Raw genomic sequence first — 21,584 nt, 5'->3', positions numbered from 1 at the left:
GCCCGGAGGAGGCCCGCGCTCTGCGCGTGCGCAGTTTGCCTACCCGAGAAGCGGGCGTAGGGTTGCCCCCAGAGCTGGTTAGACAGAGGCTAAGCCGCAGAGGGAAGGGACTGTGTGGACTTTTCTACCTTTGCGCACCCACCCCATCGAATTCAAAACTAGCTTAGACTTGAAGATACTGTTTGTGTTAGAGTCTCACAGTCGTATGCAAGTTCTTCTGGTTTTGTTGTTTTCTTTTTCTTTCTTTTCTTTTTTTTTTGAAAATCCTGGGTTGTAGAGCACGATATACAATGATAGCAAAAAATTTGAGTTTAATAGACACAATCGATTTTGGACAAGTCATAAACGTTTTCCGGAGTAATCTTTCAGGGAACGGTATTTTTAGAGTTGAGAGTCCTTGTGGCATGCTCAGTTATTTATTTATTTTCTTTTTGAGAATGTTTTTCTGCTCAGAAAGTTAACTATTATTAGTAAAATTGTACAAGATGGTGGTCTGTGATGGAGCCAGAAACCAGTGGGTTTAAAGTTTCAGGGAACTCTTAAATGTATAGTCAAAGTTGAGCCTTACTGAATAAGAAGACCGATTTGGAGCACTTACTGTGTTATATAGTCTAACAAATATTCTTTGACTTACTCCAGATATACTAAGATCACCTTGGATAAATTTAGACCTCTAATAAACAACGCAAACTTACCAGTAATATAATTCGTTCACGTATTCATAGTGGTCTTAAAAATAGAATTTAAATGAGAAATTAGACTTATTACTGAAACAAATTATAAAAATAAAGCAAAAAGAGACAATGTAACTTGAGAGGTGATTTCACTGTTAGTAAATGCTTTTACATTTTATCTTGTATAGAAGGAAAATTTAAGATTTTTGAGTGAGATGAAAAAGGCTATTCCATATGTATAAATGTTTTGAGATTGATCTTTTTTGGAAAGTGGAGATGCTTAAAGTTTTACTTTACTTTTAATTATGTACATTTGTGTGTCTTTTGGTGGAGTGGTGCAGGAGTGTAGGGTGCCCTTGGTGGCTAGAGGATTCTTCTAAAGCTGGAGTTACATGGATATTAGGATCCCTAATGAGGTCCTTGGGAAGAGCCCTACTGACTTCTACTACTGACCCATCTCTCATCCGATGAGTGGAGATTTTTAAAGTTGTGGTCTGTTGAACTGTTTGCTATTATAAAATATATTGTGTTTGTCCTTGTTCATTTATGTTCAAAGGCAAGGCTGAAGAGCTTTCAAGTCCAAGAAGTCTGATCCTAGAAGATTCAGAACCACTAGACTGAAACTAGTAATCAGTTAAATAGTCTAAAATTTCCATCCCTTCCTATACTTTAATTAATATATTACATGTTTTTAAAGTGCTACTTTTTATTGGGCATTTGAATCATTGGAAACAATATGTGCCTTCATTTTTATTTCAGAAACATACAGCATTTGCTACTTTCCCTAATGAAAAGGCAGCAATAAAGGTATGTCTTTTTCTTATTATTAAAGCTTTCAGAGATTTCTTATCTTAGGACAAAAATGGGAAGTAATAATAAACTGCCATTTTTAAAAGCAAAATCATTTGTGTTCCAAGAGTTTTCCCAAAAGGTCACAGTTGGCTTGACAGATGTCAGAGCTTGTCCAGTGCTTAGATACTGAGACTTGAGAACCATAGATTATTAAGTAAGACAAGGATGACTTCAAGTATAATTTAAAAAGAAATTCTAATTAGATAAATATATCTAGTATTTATGGTTCAAAAACTTTATAAGTATTAAAAGGGATAAACCCAAGGAATCATTTATAAAAGCTATCCCTTTTGAACTAGGCCTCAAATGATTCATTGAATTTTGAGAAGATCACAAGAAGAAATTGCTCTTTTAGGTTTAAGGAACAATGGAATTGGCCATGAAATGTCTCAGTCAAGAGCTAAAGGCAGTGCTAGAACTCAAAAAGTGTGCCTACAGTTAAGTGGAGTAGAAGTATTGAATTTGTTTTAGTAGTTATCCTAAAAGTACTTGATACTATTGAGAAGGCTAAAAATATGCTTAGACTGATGAAAAATGTCTGATAGGGTTTATATTTATATATTGCATTTTATGTAGAGAAAATTTACAGATAGACTACATGGGAAGCTGTTTTAGAGGCAGAGGCAATATGTATCTGAAAAGGGCAATAAAAAAACAAAGAGAAAGAAGTACATGTATGTTTTGGAGAGAAAAAGTTATGAGTTGTATTTTACAGAAATAATTTAGTGGGGTATTGCATAGAATGCACAAGTTCCTATATCCAATCCCAGTACTACAGGAGAATAGTTTGTAGGTCTTAGTTAATATAAGATTTGAGAACAAAAAGTACTTCAGGATACTAAGTATTTTTTTTTTTCCAAAAATTTCTTTTTTGCCACTTGTACACATGTGGAGGTAGAGGATAGTAATTGTTTTCTCCTTCCACGGTGTATGTCTCAGTTTTGGCAGCAAGCACCTTTACCAGCTGAGCTAGTTCAGATTTTTTGGGCTGTTGAGCTTACATGACAAAGGAATATGAGGGTCCTTGCACAGGCATGTGGTGAATTCCTATGTTATCTGTTAACTTTGAGGTGTCCTTCTATGGAAACAGTAACATTTTAAGGTATTTTTTAGAAGTGAGCAAAGTTAAGAAAATTACTCTTCGTATAAAAATGACTATGGTGGGTCAAAGGAAGATTAGCCAAGAGAAAATTTGGCTTGTTAAAAAAGAAAGGAAAAAAAAGGAATTGCAAAAATGAAAAACATGTTATCTTGATGCAAAAATAAAATAGAGATTTTGTGATGAAACATACTGAGAAGTGAGCATAGTCTTACTTATCAGGATTAATCAGGACTCGTTTTTGAAATTGGGTTTCATAATGTTGTCCTGACTGGTCTGGTCAGGTACAAGCAAGTTTAACAGAGAATTGGAGTAAGTTAGATTTCATTTTACTAGAGTACTTTGATTATTAATAATGTTAAAATAGCCCAAGATAAGACATAACTAAAGAAATTTAGTAAAGAAGCATAAATATTATCTTTTAAACTGAGTAACAAGTGTTTTGTTTTATATTATATTTTATATTGTACCTAAAGGCATTGACAAGACTCCATCAGCTGAAACTTCTAGGTCATACTTTAGTTGTTGAATTTGCAAAGGAGCAAGATCGAGTTCATTCCCCATGTCCCACCTCAAATACAGAGAAAAAGAAAAGGTATGTAGACATTAAGATTTTCCTACCATTTTGAAATAAGTGTGTGTGTGTGTGTGTGTGTGTGTGTGTTTCAATGATTTTTTCTAGTCATTGCATTGTTGACAAGAAATATGTTAAGCGTAATAAAATGTTTCTCTAGTAAATTTAAAAAGTAAAGTAGCATTTTTGCTTCTAGTTGTGCTGAGGACTGAGGCTTGAAAGATTAACAAATGAAGTGCAAGACAAGTGGGGTGGGTGGCATTCTGCATGTAGTGGGAGAAGGGTGGCTGCAGGCTAATTAGCCACTGTCCAGAATGTATGGGATAAAGAGTACTTGATTTGGAATAATCACCAGTATACCATTCATTGTCTTTGAAGAGTTATCTCAAGCCTAAACATGAAATGTGTTTGTTTCATCTCTTTGTACATATTCCTGAAGGTAATTTATGTAACACTTTCAGTGTGTCCATGTTTTGTGATCTGTTACTTGAGGTTACCAAAAGAATCTTCTGATTGGTGCTGTTATGTTGCCTCAGTTTCAGATTTCAAGCTGTAGTAATAACACTCTTTTAGAGATAATAACAAGTAGAATATTACCACTTCTTTGTTGGTTTCCTCACATTTAGACTCTGTTTAATGTTTGACTGTGGGTTTATGAACCTGTTCACATCTGCTGCAGGAGGAAGCTCTCTGATGATGACTGAATATGTTCTGTGAGAATAGCAGAATATCATTGGGAGTCATTTTATTGATACTTTTTTCTTTTTTTTTTCTTGTTTTTTAGATTAGTAATGTTTGGTTTTACCCTAGGTCTCTGGGCTGTCTAGTCTCTGGTTCTTGGTTACCCAACCAGTGCTAGGCCTGGGTTCCAGAAGGCCTTAAGTCGAATCAGACATTAATTGGCTACTCTCATAGGTTCTGTGCCACTATTGCTGTAGTGTATTTTGTAGGCAGGACAGATTGTTGGTCAAAGGTTTTGTGGGTTGGTGTCCACATTTCTCTTTTGGTATCCCGCTGAGTATCTCCCCACACTAAAGACACTAGAATGTAGGGGTAAAGGCTCTATGTAGGCATCAGCTTGACTTTTCCCTCCTTGTTCAGTGAGTTTTGTGGGTGTTGTCTTTGGCAGTGGGACCCCACTGTCAGTTTGTGAAGAGTAATCCTTTGTCTTAGCAACAGCCTGGGATGTTTGGGAATTGCCATGAGATTCCCATGGCCAGCAACTCAATTGAATGTAACCTAGGTCTGTCACTGGAAGCCTTGACTGGTGATGGGATGGCAAGTTCAGATTCCATGTCACTCATTACTAGGTACTTCATTAGGATCATCTTCATACATTCCAGGAAGTTGCCGTTTTACTAGGTTTTTCACACCACCTTTTAAGTGCCTCCAGTTCTGCCTGTTTCTCCCCCAGCTCTCTCCCTCCATTCTCTCTCCCCCTGATCACAGACTGGTTCCCGTATTCTAGTGCCCTCCTGTCTCTAGTCTCATCAAATCCCTTCCCTTAGAGCTTAGGAAATATCAAGAAAGAGGAGACAAATAGTGTAAGGGGAAGATAGAGGGTACCAGGAGAACATGGCCCTCTGAATTAACTAAACAGAGTGCATGTAAGTTCACAGAAACTGAAGTAGCAGTCACAGGCCTACATGGGTCTGCATCAGGTCTTCTGTGTATATATTGTATTTATTGGCTTGGTAGTTTTATGGGACTCCTGACTGAAAACAGGTGGGTCTCTGACTCTTGCTGCTTTCTTCCTCCCCTTGGGTTGTTTTGTCCAACTTAAATATAAACATTTTTGCTTTATCTTTTATTTTGTCATGTTTGGTTGTTATTTCTTAGAAGCCTATTTTTTAAGTATGAGAGACAGAAGGATCCAGAGGGAAGGGGAAGTGGTGAGGAATTGGGAGTAGAGGGAGGGGAAACTATAATGAGGATATATTGTATGAGAAACAATAATTTTTGATAAAAAAATGAAAAAATTAAAAAACAGTATTTTAGTTCTAAGATACGAATATTTGTAATTCTTTAGCCTTTGAAGAGTTTTTTTTTTTTTTTTAACACTAGTTGACCTCAAAGTGTTATAGACAAACTATGTTCATCATCCAGGAACTTGGCTGAATTACAATGTGCTAGCACTTCTAAGTAAGATTCAATCTTTCTAGAATCAGGAATTTAAGAGATGAGGGTGAAAGAGGTAAGGCCCTGCAAGTCTAATTTTGTGGGGAGATGCATAAAAAAGTTAAGTACGCTAAAACCTTATAGTGTAACGTGTATTTAGTTTCTCATGATCATTTGGAATTATTATACTATGTTCATAAGTGTAAGACTAAGTAGTTTATTTGTACTCCTCTTCAGCCATGCTTGTCTGAGAAGTCCTTTAAATTTTTCTGTTTTTCTAATAAAATTGTTTTTATAATGTCATGTTTAAAAATATTTTTATTTTCTTTATACAATATTTCACTTTTTTGAAAGATACGATGATCTGTCATTTTATATGTTCTAGGTTGGATGACACTGTGGAAAATGATAAAGAGAAGAAAGAGCCTGACATTTTAACAGTAGAAAATGGAATTGCACCAAATCATGGGTTTGCATTTTATTATTTCTTTATTCTGCGTTTGTTGCTGTGTGTGTGTCTCTTTGTATGTGTGTATATGTATATTATACATACATATGTAAATTAGATAGTTTTGAGATTCAGCTTTTTTTTTTTCTTTTTGGTTTTTCGAGACAGGGTTTTTCTATATAGCCCTGGCTGTCCTAAAACTCAGAAATCCGCCTGCCTCTGCCTCCGAAGTGCTGGGATTAAAGGCGTGTGCCACCAATACCCAGTGAGAGTCAGCTTTTTTAATATGTCATGTATAGCTTAATGTGTTGAATACATGTTTTGAGTGTGATTTTTTTTTTTTTTACTGAATTTAATAAAGATATATCTGTTAAAGTGTTCAGTACTATAAGTGAACTCTGATAAGAAATGCTTTTGTATTCCTTAAGGTAATAGGAATATTAAGTAATAAGATAAATATATGACTTATGTCATATTGTCAATTTTCTGTGTTAATAGATTATCTAAAATGAGTTATGGATATTGATTACTAAATTGTAATAAGCATGTACCTTAATTCATTTTGTTTTTATAGGCTGACTTTTCCTCTGAATTCATGTCTCAAATATATGTATCCACCTCCTTCAAGCACAATCCTTGCAAATATAGTAAATGCTCTGGCAAGTGTCCCTAAATTCTACGTGCAGGTATGCAGAATCAATTTTTACTTTTAGTATGAAGTTTATAGTTTGGTTCCTTAGATACAGTGCTGATACTTGTATATATGTATAACATTTGAAACAACTGATTCCAGATGGGCAATATTCTTTGTAATGTTTTAAAGGAAATGAACTGTTAGATACTACTGTCATGTAAAGACTTCATAAATACAGTGTAGGTGTATACCAGTAGGGGTCTATACTGGGAAATGCAATTTAATGTAACTGTTACTTGAGTGTAGCATTGACTTTCAGAGATCCTTAGAGGAAAGATAAGGTATGTTCTTTTGCAATGATTGAAAAACTTAACAGAATGTTACTTGTCTGAAGTATAAAAATATATGGTATTATTTTCTTTAATCCTTGTTTCATAGACTCACAGTAAAGAGAGTCAATTAATTATATGAGAACATTATCAGTAGGTTTTACATTGCAAAGATATAGTATAGTAATAGGAATTAAAATCAGTATTTGTAGAAATGACAAACAATGTAGGATTATAGAGCTATTGGTTTAAGAATTATTAAGGCCAGGTAGGGACTTTGGTTTTTACTAAGTAAATCACTGATGTTAATTGTAATATTAATTCCATTCCATGTGACTTTGAAATATTTTATACTATAAGGTGCTTCATCTTATGAATAAAATGAATTTGCCCACTCCATTTGGACCAATTACTGCACGACCTCCTATGGTAAGAAGTTCTTACAGTTTTCAGTTTTGTTCCCTAAAACGCCATTGTCTTTTTCCTGTAAAATTATGTTTTCAAAGTTTTGTAACAGGTTTATATTTACTAATAGTAAAGCTGAGAAGTAAAAGTGGAAGAGAGTGAGCTATGAAGGAAAATGCTTTCTTTCCTTTTTTTTTTTTTTTTTTTTTTTTTTTTTTTTTTTTTTTTTTTTTTTTTTTTTTTCTGGTTTTTTGAGACAGGGTTTCTCTGTGTAGCCCTGGCTGTCCTGGAACTCACTCTGTAGACCAGGCTGGCCTCGAACTCAGAAATCCGCCTGCCTCTGCCTCCCAAGTGCTGGGAATATAGGCGTGCGCCACCACTGCCCAGCAGGAAATGCTTTCTTAATAAAGCCCAAATTTCTTCCTTTGGTGCCAAATATATCATTCTATAAGTGTAAGATAATTTAGCTGAGTTATCTAAATATTCTACTACATTTTCACTCAAATGTACTTCATGTGATAAGAATAAATAAGGTTATGAAAAGTCTATCAGTAATTTATGTAGTAGGCTGTCTGCTCTTGAAATTATTTCACTGTGGCACTGTGTATATTTATAAATACTATTATTGCAGAATTATTTTGGATTTTAAAATACAAATAAAAGAGTTTTGCTTAGTGATGGCTACTATTCTATTATATGAACTGTTAGCTTCCTAATTTTTTATTGTAACACCACCATGGACTTGTTCGGTAATTTATTAAGGTAATATTAGATAGTGTTAATACAGTAAGCTAGACCTCATTTATAGCTATTCCATTTCAAAGAATACAGAAGGAGGAGTATTTCATTCTTAAGATCCAGTTTGTCTTCACTATGTGCCCATCCATGTGCAGATCAGATAAAAGGGAGGATTACATTTAGATGTTTTAGGCTATTATTGCATGGGCTAATTCACATGTTGAAATACAAGGTATTTGCAAGTATTGTATAGTTAGATGGCCAGAGAAAATTGAAAACAACACTCTTCTAGCAGTCAGTCATCACAGATGTTCTCTGAAGGTACACTGAGTATAACAGAGAAATGAGAATCAAGTATTTAAGTTGAATGAAATTCTGTTGAGAGTCAAGAATTTATACAAGATAGTTTGTCTATTCTGTGAATATCATTGGTTTCCATAGTGTTTGTTTTGTTCTTTTCAACAGTATGAGGACTATATGCCATTGCATGCACCTCTTCCACCTACATCCCCTCAACCGCCTGAGGAGCCTCCCTTACCAGATGAGGATGAGGATTTATCTAGTAAAGAATCAGAATATGAAAGCAGTGATGAAGAGGACAGACAGAGGTTTGTGATACAACATACTCACTCTTGTTCTAAGAATAAGTTTGTGGGAAAAGCTTGTTCTTCTTATATTTCACATATAATTATTCAAAATTTAGAGTGCATTAAAATGTATTTCAAACCTCCCTACGATCTTAAGCACATACAATAGCTCAGTGGATATAGAAAATGCAGATCTTAAGAAAAATTTTTGGATAAAGCAATTTTTAGTTTGGTAATTTTTGTATTACAGAGTACACTTGAACCTCATGGCTTATGGTTCTGTATTTGTTATTTTGCTTGATAAAAATTTTTGTAGCTCCAAAATTACCTGTTTTTATTTTAAAAGAAAAATTTATTTTTTTATAAATCATATTGTTTCTTTAAAAGGACCTGTTGTATTTATAAAGTGTTTTGTAGATCTGAGTATAAACAGTGTCCTGAAAATTCTTAGTCATTTGACACATAGGTTCACAAATGAGATATAAAGTAGCCAGTTGTTATACTGAAGTTCTTGGAAATTAACTTATAATTTAAAGAAGTGTATTTTTATTTACAATTTGGGAGAGTACCAGCTATGTCCCTATTTCGTTAGGTCTGTTGACAGTCTGTGTGACAAATCATAAGACTGCACATACTACTCATTTTACAACTATAAAAACAAAAGAGAAATGAAGAAATCATGGTCTCACAATCTCTTCTAAGTAACCCAAGGTGCTCACCAGGTTCTACCATCCTTTAAATCAAGCTTTTCAAAAACAGGCCACTGGGAAATACTTCATATCCAATTGATAGCAGTCATATACCAACTTCTTGTTTTAACTTTCATACCAGTAACATGTATCATTTTTTTATTAATGATCTACTTATGCTTCATGATTTTTGCACTTTGGTTTCATTACTAATTACTGCGTTCAAATGGTTTTCAGTTATAATCTTTAAGTGTAGTCTAGTGATGCTAAGCTTAAGAAAACTATAGCTAAGAGAAAATTAAGCCAGTTTTAGTAGCATTGAATATGAGTTAAATCATTAATATTTGTTAAATAAGACATCTCTCACATAAAACACAAGTATATATTATCATTTGATCATATGCTATAAGGAGAGACTTGCAGGAACAAAACTTATATTTGTTTGGATGTAGCATTTTATTCATTAACTAGTGTTTGCTATGATTTCATAGAAAATGACTTGATAGATAATAAGCATATTAATTGGATTCATATTTTGAACAGCTGATTGCTCTTTATTGTATTCTCTTCAGAATGATTGCTAGAGAAATTTTATAGGATACTTTACACAATCATTTATGTTACTAATTACCAATAAAACTTTCAGTGGTTTACCTTGAGATTCTGTATGTTTAAAGATTCTATAAAGTAATTATAAATTCTTAACAATTTTCTGGCATGTAATCTAAACCAAGTATAATACTTGGGCAAACATTTTCCTTGAAAGTCCAAAGAATAAATGGTTTTTACTTTGTGAATCAGGTGTGGTGTGGGTCACATTTCACAACTGTGACTCAGTTCTATTCATGACTGGAAATCAACCACAGTAATAGTTCCTGAATACATGTTACTGTTTTCTAAAAAAACTTTATGTATATGCAAGAGCAGGTAGCTAGCTTTATTTTGTCCTTGGACCAATCCCCATCTCATGATGATGTGAATATTAACTATTCATGAAAGTCACATATAAAAAGAAGTGTTAGTATGAGTCAGAATCCAATGCATATTCTTCAATACACATATATTCAGCAATAATTTTATTTGACTAAGCCCATCTAAGTAGTGATCACTACATAGTATCTCTCCATGAAAAAACAACATGCAGGTAGGACTCAGATTACCATGTAGGAAAGGATAGAATTTATTTGTAATAAAACATTCTGTCATATTGTAAACTAAATAGTGGTAGAAAATGTTGCATTTTGTTAATTATTCTCTTAGAAAGTTTTATTTATTTATTTTAGTAAACTTGTAGCCCTATTTAGAAGTACTTTTAAAAATAAATATAGTGATCCTAATTACAAAGGTTCTATTCTATCCTAAACTAATCTTTATTTTTGTAGGTTTCCATTTATGAAATTCTGGCCAAAATTCATCTTGAGTTTTAAAATTTCTGATGCATGTTTTTATAACCTGGGTGTAAAGCAAAAAATATATTTAGCTGTTATATATTTATTGATTTATTTTATGTGCCTGTTCTTGTTTTAGAACGTTAGTATAGTTTGGATGAATAATTTTTATATAGGTACATGATTTGAATATTTAAATATTGGATTTTTAATAACATTTTTGTTAGTGTGTTGGTTTGGGGACATCTAGAAATGGTCCTACTCTATAACCCTAGCTGTTTTGAGTTTGCTATATAAATCAGCCCACATTTGAAATCTTCCTTCCCAGCTCCCTGAGTGCCAAATTACAAGTGCTACAAGTTTTTATGAAACTTGGCTGTTGTTAAGCTTTATACTGTGAAATTTACACTTATTCTTTCACCTATTGGGGAAAAAAAAAGCCTAATGTTTTTAGCCACACCCTTCTCTCTCTCTTTTTCTTTTTTTGTTTGTATGTTTTTGTTTTTGTTTTTGAGACAGGGTTTCTCTCTGTAGCCCCGGTTGTTCTGGAACTCACTCTAGACCAGGCTGGCCTAGAACTCAGAAATCCGCCTGCCTCTGCCTCTCAAGTGCTGGGATTAAAGGTGTGAGCCACCACTGCTCGGCTTTTTTTGTTTGTGTATTTTTTTACTTTCAGATTTTACAAGTGAAGTCCTAAGAGAATTATTTTTAATTGCTAGTTGCTTTTAATTGCTCCTCTGTGAAAGATACCAAAAATAACTAAACAAGATTCATTATAACCATTAGCTGTTCAGAATCATAATGGAAGAAAGTTGTACATGGGATACCAGTTGCTTACTAATTGAAAGCAACTTTATTAATTGGAAATTTTTTTTCCTCAAGTAACCACTTTGTTCATCTAATGATTTACTAGCAGTAAGTATGTACAGAACAAATATGTACTGTACAAATATAAGATATGTAAGAGTAAACATTCTTTTCAAAGAAATACTTTGTTCTGTTTAGTAATTATAATAAAAACCAAAAATAATACATTTGTATCTTTTCAGTTCTATATCATTTTATTTGGCTAGCTAATAATTCATAATGAATTTTTTTTTAAAAATTGATAACTATAATTAGATGGATTTTTTAAAACTAAGATTTAAATGGTGAAGGTTAATTTAGAAAGTGAATTTTCATCAAACTGGTAATGTTTATTGTTGCCCTTAAAGTTCTCCTAATTAGTTTTAAATCTATATTTTGTATTAGTGATATAAGACATATTCTAGAATAGCTCTTTTGTTTACTTTCCTTTTCTTAACATAGAATGAACAAACTAATGGAACTAGCAAATCTTCAGCCCAAAAGACCCAAAACAGTAAAGCCACGCCAAGTGAGAAAAAAGCAAAAAATAAAGGATATGTTGAATATACCTTCATCAGCTTCACAGAGGTAATTTTATTTATACTTATGAAGTGAAGGTTGACTGTATGTGCTGTATTTGCCTAACTCAGATTATTCTTCAGTTTGTTTGTGAGTTTACTTTGTTGACCACTGAGTAGTCAAAATAGTAAGTTCTCAAAATTCTCTTTGTTTAACCATGTTGGATAATACTCATCTTCATATCTCATTAACATCTTTTCTCTGATTAGGTGTATTTACTACTTCTTACTAGTAATTGCAATATTAATTGCATTTAACTTTTCTGTTACATTAAAATATAACAAATTACATTTTAATAGAATCTGATGTATAATTTATGACTCCTTAACCTCTTTCTGTCTTGTCTTGACATTGCAGTCCTATGCTTTCAATCCCTTAGCCGTACTGACAGCAGGAAGATTGTAAGACATGTTTTCTAGTAGCCACAGTACACAGTAAAATGAGCAAGTTAAGACAGTGATGATAGTTATTTCATCATATAATCTGGATGAAAATGTTGTTGAGCACTTGGACATTTTTCTTTACAGAAATTCAGTAGTTACATGTAGCTAATGACTGCTAAGTTGCATACTATAGCACTGATGTCACAGTGTATAATATAAACCATTAAAACTGTCAGATGATGAGGTATATCTGTAATCATAGCGCTTGGGAGAGAAATACAAAATGATTACAAGTTCAAAGTCATTCTCTACAACATATAGCAAGTTTATGCCTGAGTTAAATGTCCTGATAAGATACTTTTCTGGGTAAAGTTTTCTGTGGTCTATGGTGGTACCTTGATTTGATCTTAAATATCCACATGGTGGAAGGAAGGGCCTGTCTACTACAGTTTTCTAAGGTAAACTGTATTCCACCACACATACAAAGTAAATGTCAAAAATACTGTTTTGTACTGACTGAATAACTGCATGCCTGCTGTCTAAAATCAATAGATATGTCCTAACTCTCATTTACAAAATGACTTTATTTAAACTGTGAACATTCTTTAACCTCTACTTTCCTCATCTATAAATTAGATGTTTAATAGTACCATTACTAAACTGTTGCGCTTTATTGGCCTAAGTCTAGTCAGTATGTGTAGTGCCTAAAATACAGTGAATGTTTTATTAGCAGTACCCATTTAAATGAACTTTAATTTAAATTTTCAACTTACATTGTGATTGTAAATACAGTTTGCATCCTGTGCTGTTACCTTCGGATGTCTTTGACCAACCACAACCTGTAGGTAATAAAAAAATTGAATTCAATATATCAACCAACATGCCTGCAGCATTTAACAAAGATTTGGAGACACAACCAAATAATGAAAAAGAAAATCCTGGTAAGAACATTTTAGTTATTTTATATGCTAATAACTTTTTATGCTAATATAAATTTTATATTAGTGTTTGTCAGCTGTATTTAAAGTATGGAGTTACAGACTGAGAATGTAACTCAGTTGGTAGAGAACATGCATGGAGCTCTGGGTGTTCCCCAGTATTTCATAAACTGCACATGCTCGGTAAGTGAAGGCAGGAGACTCAGAAGAGCAGGTACATTTTTGACTAATAGTTGGAAGACACCCTAGGTTAGATGAGACTCTAAAGTTTAAAAATAAAAAAGAAAAGAAAAATGATTTTCAAAAATTAAATTGTATGGTTAGGTGAGCCTTACTATTATGGACAAATTGATTTTCAGCTGTTACATAAATAAAACTTAGGTTAAATGGAAAGATTGCCATTGTTGTTGTTTTTTTTTTCCCTGATATTTTGAGATAGAATCCTCTGTCCCAAAACTATATGAAACACAGGCAGTCCTCCTTTCCACAGTGCTAAAGTCAAAAATATACACCAACATTCCTGACTTTTTGATATTTTTTTTTTGCTAGTGGTCACATCTACACGAAATGTAGGAATTTTGCTGATTTAATATCTATTTTTATTTTTAATTCCATGTGTGAGTGTATTTGAAGGCAGATGGACACTTGAGTAAAGATGCCTGTCTGCTCTGAGGTTAGTTGCCTGCTGAGGCCAGAATAGGGCCTGAGAACCCTGTGGAATAGAGTTGTAAGGCTTGGGAGCCACCTGTATAGCATATTGGGAATAGAGTCTTGGACCTCTGCGAGAGCTGTATATGCTTTTAATTACTGAGCCATCTATCTGGCCCCACAATGACATTCTTTAAATATAAGTTTTAGAATTAATATATGCTATTAGAAATTTAATCACAAAATATATAAAGTAAAATTTTAAAAAGTTAATATTCCATATTCCTTTATCCTTGATTCTTCAAATATGACTAATTAATTGTCTTTATTAATGTTATTCTAGCCTTTATGATCTGAGATTCATCAGAAGAATTTATATAGCTTTTAAAAGGATATATTTGGGTCACAGTTTTAGAAGGTTAGCCCTTTTACTTTGGGACCTATGAAAGAGCATGTGTTAGAGAAAACTGCCTACTTCAAAATACCCAGGAAACAAAAATAGTATGAAGTATCAAGAGGCTAGTATCTAAATGCTCCCTTCAGGGTCATAGAAGTCTTCCCACTGGACCCTTCTGTTAAAGTTTAACCCACCTCACAGTATGCCATGCCACACATCAAGGTTTGCTATAAGGGCATGTTGCAAGCTTTCCAAATTTAAAATACTGCATATCATATGTATAAAAGCATTTTTTTTCTTGCTGGAGTTTGTTACATAGCAAGTTCTAGTGACAACCTTCAGAGTTTACAGGCTAGTGAGAAGAGCTTACTGGTTTACAAATCCCATATAAACCCTTTATTGCTGAGTTATAGTCCATAGTATAATCATATCAGTAACTGTAGCTCTTAGATTTGGAAGTTTTTCTTATAATAAAGATTTATGTTATTTGTGGATGTGTACACTGGTGTGTATAAGTATATGCTCAAATGTGTGGGGTTGTACACTGAGGCCAGAAAAAGGCATCTGGTGCCCTCTTCTTGTGGTGGGGCTCACTTTCAACAGGTTCTCATTTCTGCTATATAGGAATGAGCAAGACCCTCCTCTGTGTTGCCTTTTGCAAATGTAGGCATTTGCAAGGAATGCCAGGTGTGTTACCTAGTTGCTTGCATCCAAGCTCTAGTCTTCAAGGCTCTAGGACAAGCACTTTTAACCACTGCACAATCTCCATACAGCCTTAATTCCTTCTAAATTGTTAGTGTAAATACTAGAATATAGTTCATATTACGTGTTCGATTACTTTTGTAAATAGTTCTAATAAGGATTGTATATGTAATAAGTTTGTTTTTAATTATCTGTTCCTTAGTATTTTTGCCCTTTGCATTACCTTTATTTTTACTATTTCTACTTTTTTTGTTATTTTCTCATTTCATGGCTAGTCACTTTACACTAATATATTTTTACTTTAATTGATAAATAAATTTGAACATATCTATGTGGTACAGTTTTGTAGTTATTTGAATAAAATATTTTATGTTTATGAAAGGCAGTCTGTCATCACAAAGTTTGCTTTTGAGGTTTATTTAAAGGATTTCATCATTTTTAAAAAAAATTTAGTATATTGCTATTTAAAGTAAAAAGTTAACATAAAAATACCTAATTTCTTAAGTATGAAGTAATTGTCTATGAAGGATGAACATTATTATTTATTTTTCTTGGAGCAGTGTCAAGGTAAATATAACTTTTCATTTCAGCTTAACATTCTTAACACAAGCCTTAATATATGTTGAAGGGAGTAAGATGATTTAACAGTATTGTGGTAAAGTATTATGCAGGTCCTATAACTATTGTATATTATCTTGAATGACTTTGATTTAGAGTACTACTAACTTTATAATTAAATAATTGCACATTTATTTTAACTTGTAGCTGTTAGTATTTCAGAGTGGGTAGGTTAAACAATCAATTGTTGTATACCAGTATACATACTCTTATCTAACACTGAACATTTTCATCAGATTCTGATTTGTACATCGAATTGAATATGCTACACCTTAGTTCATTTTCTTTCCTCTTTGCCCATTAGCTAACACTACAAAGCAAGCATTTGGCTCTTTAGCTTTTTTTCTGTAGCTATCTTCATGCTTCAGTAACAGAACTGAATAGTCAAAGCTTTGGCATGCAAAACCATAAAACACTATTGTGTGGAAATCTGTAGAAAAGGTTGTCCTGTTTCTGTTCTGAGACACCAAGAAGCACCAAAAAACGGTACTTTAGTAAACATAAAACAGAGAAAGAAATCCAAAATATGTTTTGAAGCAAGAGTTATTTTCATTTGTTTTGCTTTTCTTTTTTTAACAACTGATGTTAATGTTGAACTCTTAGATTCACCAGACCCTGGACTTGATGATTCAAATACAGGATTTGGCAAAATCTTCCCGAAACCTAATTTGACTGTCACAGAAGAGATTGCAGAAGACTCTGATGAAATGCCCTCACAATTTATTTCTAGAAGAGAGTTGGAAAAGGGTCGTATTTCTAGAGAAGGTAAAGTTAGGACATAAACCAACACATAATTCATCTTACATTGTTTTGTCTTAGTTCCATTTTTCAGACTTTTTGAATTAAGAAATTCTTAATGGGTCATTTCCATTAAGATAGACATGTTAGTATTAGTATCTCCAGTTATTTTGTTGACACTTTCTTAAAACTGATATCTTATACTGGGGAAGTTCCTTGCCATGTAGTGTAGTCAATTTTGGTTAACCAGTAAGTGCCATGAGTCTGGAGTTACTTAAATTGACAAATCATTAATATACAATCTAAAATAGATACAAGACGACTATTAAAATTTGGTGATTAGAAATCTGAATTTAGGATATTATATCCCAACATTATTCTTTACTTTAATAAAAAATTATATATTAAAATTTAATCATTTTCTGTATGACAAAATACCAGAACCTAGGCAACAAATGAAAGAGTCACTTAGTTGGGCTCATGTTTTCAGAGCATTAGAATCTGGTGGCAGAGCAAAGGCATCATGGTAGGAATAACTGAGAGGTCACTTCTTGCTCCATAAGGAAGTCAGAAGGGAGAGCACACTAGAGATCAAGTGTTCTGTAGCCCCAGAGGCTGCTCCCAGTGATAGGCCTCCTCCACGGCCGGATTGCCTAATCCTTCCCAAACAATTCTACCAACTTGGACTAAGTATTCAAACATACTGGCTCATGGGGCCCATTCACATTCAATCCAGCACAACACTAAATGATTTTTTTTTAATTTTAGTATTTAAAAGAAAATGAGTTATTTGTCATTGTGTTAGAAATACCTTTCTCCAGAATAATGGGGGATTAGTCTCCGATTAACATCATCACATATAAAATCTAGTTTTCCAAAGCCAATTACAGGCAGTAAATATGAGGACCCTTTGAAATTTCTGGCTGTTGATTTTGAATGCATCATTCCTACATTTGAATATGAAAGTATATTTTTTTCTATTTAATCACTCATTCATTCATTCACTTTACATCCTACTCACTGCCCCTTCCCATTCACCGCCTCCCATAATACCCCTTTTCCCCCTCTACTTCTCCTCTGAGTGGAGGTGGGCCCCTGGGTCTCCTCCCATTCTGATACTTCAGGTCTCTAGGAGGCTAGACATTTCCTTTCCCACTGAGGCCAGACAAGGCAGCCCAGCTAGAATATGGCCCATATACAGGCTGCAGCATTTGGGATAGCTCCCACTGCAGTTGTTTGAGACCACCATGAAAATCAAACTGCACATCTCCTAAATATGTATGTGAGTGGAGGCCTAGGTGAAGCCCATGTACTGTGTATTTTCTTTGGTTGGTGGTTCAGTCTCTGAGAGCCCCAAGGATCCAGGTTAGTTGATTCTGTTAAGTCTTCCTATGGAGTTCCTGTCTCCTTAGAGGCTGCAATCCTTCCTTCTGTTCTTACATAAGAGTTCCCAAATTCCATTCACTGTTTGGCTGTGGGTGTTGGCATATGTGAGTCAGCTACTGAGTGGAACCTCTCAGAAGACAGCCATGCTAGACTCCTGTTTGCAAGCATAACAGAGTATCATTAATAGTGTCAGTGCTTGTTAATGGGTCGGGTCTCAAGTTGGGCCAGTTATAGGTTGGCCATTCCTTCAGTCTCTGCTCCATCCTAATCCCTGCATTTCTTATATGCAGGATTAGTTTTGTGGGTGGGTTGTTATCCCTATCTTTTCACTGGGATTCCTGCCTGGTCATAGGAGGCAGCCTTCCCAATCCATGTCTCCAATGCTGTGAGTCTTGTTGATCCTTGGGCCCTTCCCCTATCCCAGGTCTCATCTCTTCCTGGAGACCCCCAACCCCCAATCAGTTGCAAGTTTCCATTCATTCTCATCCAGCCATCCTCCCCACCCCGACTCCCCTACTGATCTAGCAGAGTGATTATGTAAGTGATTATCACATATTTACAATAAAGTGACTCCTCAAAGAATTCTTAAAATGGCTTTAGGATAAACTTTAGTTCTTTATAATTGAGAAATATTGTTACTATTGTCTGCTGTTAACATTTTTATAAAGCTTATTTTTGCTTTTTTAGCAGTTACAATGGAATGATATAATTTTTACTTTAAAACTACTAAAGAGATTTTAATTTTATATATTTGTCTTGTTTTGTTCTTAAAAAGAAATGGAAACCCTTTCAGTTTTCAGAAGTTACGAACCTGGTGAACCAAACTGCAGAATTTATGTAAAGAATTTAGCTAGACATGTTCAAGAAAAGGTAAGGTAAAATGTGCATTTGATTTTGTTATTTACTTTTCCCACTGGCTTTCTAATTTATCTTTTTTTTCTTAAATTTTTTTTTTAATTTCTAATTCTAGGACCTTAAATATATCTTTGGAAGATATGTTGACTTTTCTTCAGAAACACAGCGTATCATGTAAGTGGTAGTTCTAATCATATTATGGTTTATCTGTTATAAATTCATCATGTTTTGTTATGCTTGATTTTTCTCTCTAGTGATAAAACATGATGAATCATCTGTTCTTTTAATAAAAGTCTTTTAGAAGTCTAGAAGAGGGATAGACAAATTCTATATAAATGAGCAAATAAAATTTTTACTATTTTACATTAGATCATATTGGTTAGTTCAGCTTTTCCTACTATGAAAGCTGATAAAGCAAATATTAAGAAATGTTTATGGTTATATTCTAGTAAAATTCTTGTTTATAAATGTAAATTTTCTAATAAGTTGTCCCAAAGTCCTTGACACTAAGGCATTAGTACTTTTTCACATTGCCTAAGAACTACTTGGAAAGCTTGGTTAAATGGTTTCCTTGGCCCATCTTCAAAGATATGTTTTCTAGTTCTGTCAGGCCTCACGGATTTCTAAAAATGACTTTAGACACTTAATTTTACCTTAATCTTAAGTAAAACCAATCTTACCTACTTTATGTCTTTTTGGCTATAATTTTGTCTGCATGTATAACTATATAAAAGGTTTATACTGTAAAGGTTATATTGTCAGTATTACTTTGCCCATAATTAGATTTGAGATGAAGGAAAAATTCCATTTGGTAAAAGGTTATTGAGCCCCAAATGATTGTTATCTATGAGACCAGTAGCTATATTTAAAAAAAAAATTTTTTACTTCACTTTTACGTGTGTGTGTGTGTGTGTGTGTGTGTGTAAAACACACACATATACATATATAGGTGGGTGATTACTCTGTGTGATATACACTGCTCTGGTTCATCATGCCCTCTTTGTTTTTTGTTTTTTGTTTTTTGTTTTTTTTAATGTTTGTTTGCTTTTTTGTTTGAGACAAAGGCTTCTATTGGTCTAATAGTTGGCAAGTTGGCGAGTAAGGCTGGCCAGTCAGTCAGGGGCCATGAGTTTCTGTCTCTCTAGTTTTGTAATTATGAGCATATATCAACCATGTCCAGCTTTTTGTTTTGTTTTGTTTTGTTTGTTTCTTTTTTTTTCAATGTGTGTTTAAAGGATTAATCATGGGCCCTTTTGCAATTTAAGCAAGCACTTTTTCAGTTCAGTTGTTACTTAAACTCATCAATTGATATTATTTGTTTTATATATTTTGGTTTATAATATTAGATCATATTTTCACTGTAAGTTATAATTTTATTTTTATAAATAGCTCTTAAGAGGTTTTCTCTCAAAAATATTTATATATGAATACACTGTAGATTGAATAATATATTGGGAGGATTAAACTAAAAATAACATATGACTTAGGCCCTATGCTTGGAAGAGTCATTCTGTTTCTAGGTACCATTACTAAAATGTTAGCTTTGAATATCTGGTAAAGCTCTACATACTCTAAAACTTTCTAAGAGTTTATAATAATATAAAGTCAATAATGTAAATCAGTTACTTGGTTTCTCTTAGCCTTCTATTTATGTATGTATTTTTAAATCACATGAGTGTATAGTACTGAACTCTTTGCAAGGTATGTATAAGAAGATTAATTAAAAAAAATTTGTTGGGCGGTGGTGGCACATGCCTTGAATCTCAGCAGTGGAGAGGCAGAGGTGATTCTTATCTGCAATGCAAGATTGAGTACAGGCAGGGCTCCACAGAGAAACTCTGTCTTGAAAAACTAAAACACAAAGCCTTAAGCAAACAAACAAAAACAGGTCTAGCTTGCTTTGCTGATAGTAGAACCCTGGATCCTAGGACAACCACAAAGTAAGATTTTGCATATATCCTTGCTAGTGGTATAACTAAAAATTTAAGCATTACTTAATTTTACTTGTTAAGACCAGTATAAAGTAGAATTTTCAGTTATCTGATTCTAATGTAGAATAGTTCTGGTGTTACTTTGAAATAAGAAAATTTTGGATTGTTACGACTTTTGATACATGATTTTAAAATTGATGGGCTTTATTTATTTATTTTTTACATCTAGGTTTGATATTCGCTTAATGAAAGAAGGACGTATGAAAGGACAAGCTTTTGTTGGACTTCCAAATGAAAAAGCAGCGGCTAAAGCGTTGAAAGAAGCTAATGGCTATATTCTTTTTGGAAAACCCATGGTGGTTGTATCCTTTAAAGCAATTCATCCTATAATCATATGCTTTTTAGCAGTAGGATTTAAATAACTAAAATCAAGTTATCATTAATAATATCAACAAGTGTTATTCAAGCTTGAGTTGTTACTTAACAGTTAAACATGCCTTAGCTCAGTCAGATAACAAACTTAATTATTTGAAAATAATGTAACTTTAGAAATGTCAAGTGAAGACCAGCCAAGTTTATACATTTATGCAGCGCTAAATTATTTCCTCATGTTAAATTCAAGACATATTATTTAGAAATATACTAAGAGTCACTAGAAGGGATTCTATTGTAGTTTAATTTTTTAATTCACATTTCTATTTTGGTATTTCAGTGACTAAAATAGATCATTGCATAACTCTCTTGTAGTTTTGAATTCAAGCTTTAGATTAGAAATCAGTGAAAGTATGGATGAGAAAAGTGACATAAGGAAAGGCAGATGTTTTCTATTTTTCAAATTGGGAAGGTCATGCAAGAGTTATGCAAAATAATTCTTTTTTGAACTTTGATTAATTTTTCTCTCTCAAATTGATAATATAAATATTTGATTTTCTTTTTTTTAAACTTTTGTATTATGATGAGAAGTTACATGATTTCAATTTATCAGAATTTGTTAACATTTAAAAACATATTTTAATTAAATAGAATTG

General features: G+C 33.2%; 1 protein-coding gene across 3 annotated transcripts in view; it reads left to right on the top strand.

Moving 5' to 3' along the window:
• Positions 1-21,584, top strand: part of Rnpc3 (RNA binding region (RNP1, RRM) containing 3) — a 26,420-nt gene that overhangs the window by 309 nt on the left and 4,527 nt on the right. For all 3 annotated transcript variants that reach the window (XR_004119781.1, XM_031375240.1, XM_031375239.1), the window contains exons 2-13: positions 1,433-1,481; positions 3,102-3,220; positions 5,703-5,786; positions 6,340-6,451; positions 7,089-7,157; positions 8,337-8,479; positions 11,844-11,969; positions 13,136-13,284; positions 16,250-16,411; positions 18,546-18,640; positions 18,741-18,799; positions 20,786-20,918. Coding sequence is in view for 2 of the 3 variants with exons in the window: in XM_031375240.1 (XP_031231100.1) it covers positions 1,433-1,481; positions 3,102-3,220; positions 5,703-5,786; positions 6,340-6,451; positions 7,089-7,157; positions 8,337-8,479; positions 11,844-11,969; positions 13,136-13,284; positions 16,250-16,411; positions 18,546-18,640; positions 18,741-18,799; positions 20,786-20,918 (1,300 nt within the window). In the remaining variant the exon portion in view is untranslated. The remainder of the gene's footprint in view (positions 1-1,432; positions 1,482-3,101; positions 3,221-5,702; positions 5,787-6,339; positions 6,452-7,088; positions 7,158-8,336; positions 8,480-11,843; positions 11,970-13,135; positions 13,285-16,249; positions 16,412-18,545; positions 18,641-18,740; positions 18,800-20,785; positions 20,919-21,584) is intronic.

Source organism: Mastomys coucha, unplaced genomic scaffold (assembly GCF_008632895.1).
Source record: "Mastomys coucha isolate ucsf_1 unplaced genomic scaffold, UCSF_Mcou_1 pScaffold16, whole genome shotgun sequence".
NCBI lineage: Eukaryota > Metazoa > Chordata > Mammalia > Rodentia > Muridae > Mastomys > Mastomys coucha.
The sequence above is the reverse complement of the archived record's forward strand: the minus strand, read 5'-3'. Positions and strand labels throughout refer to the sequence as shown.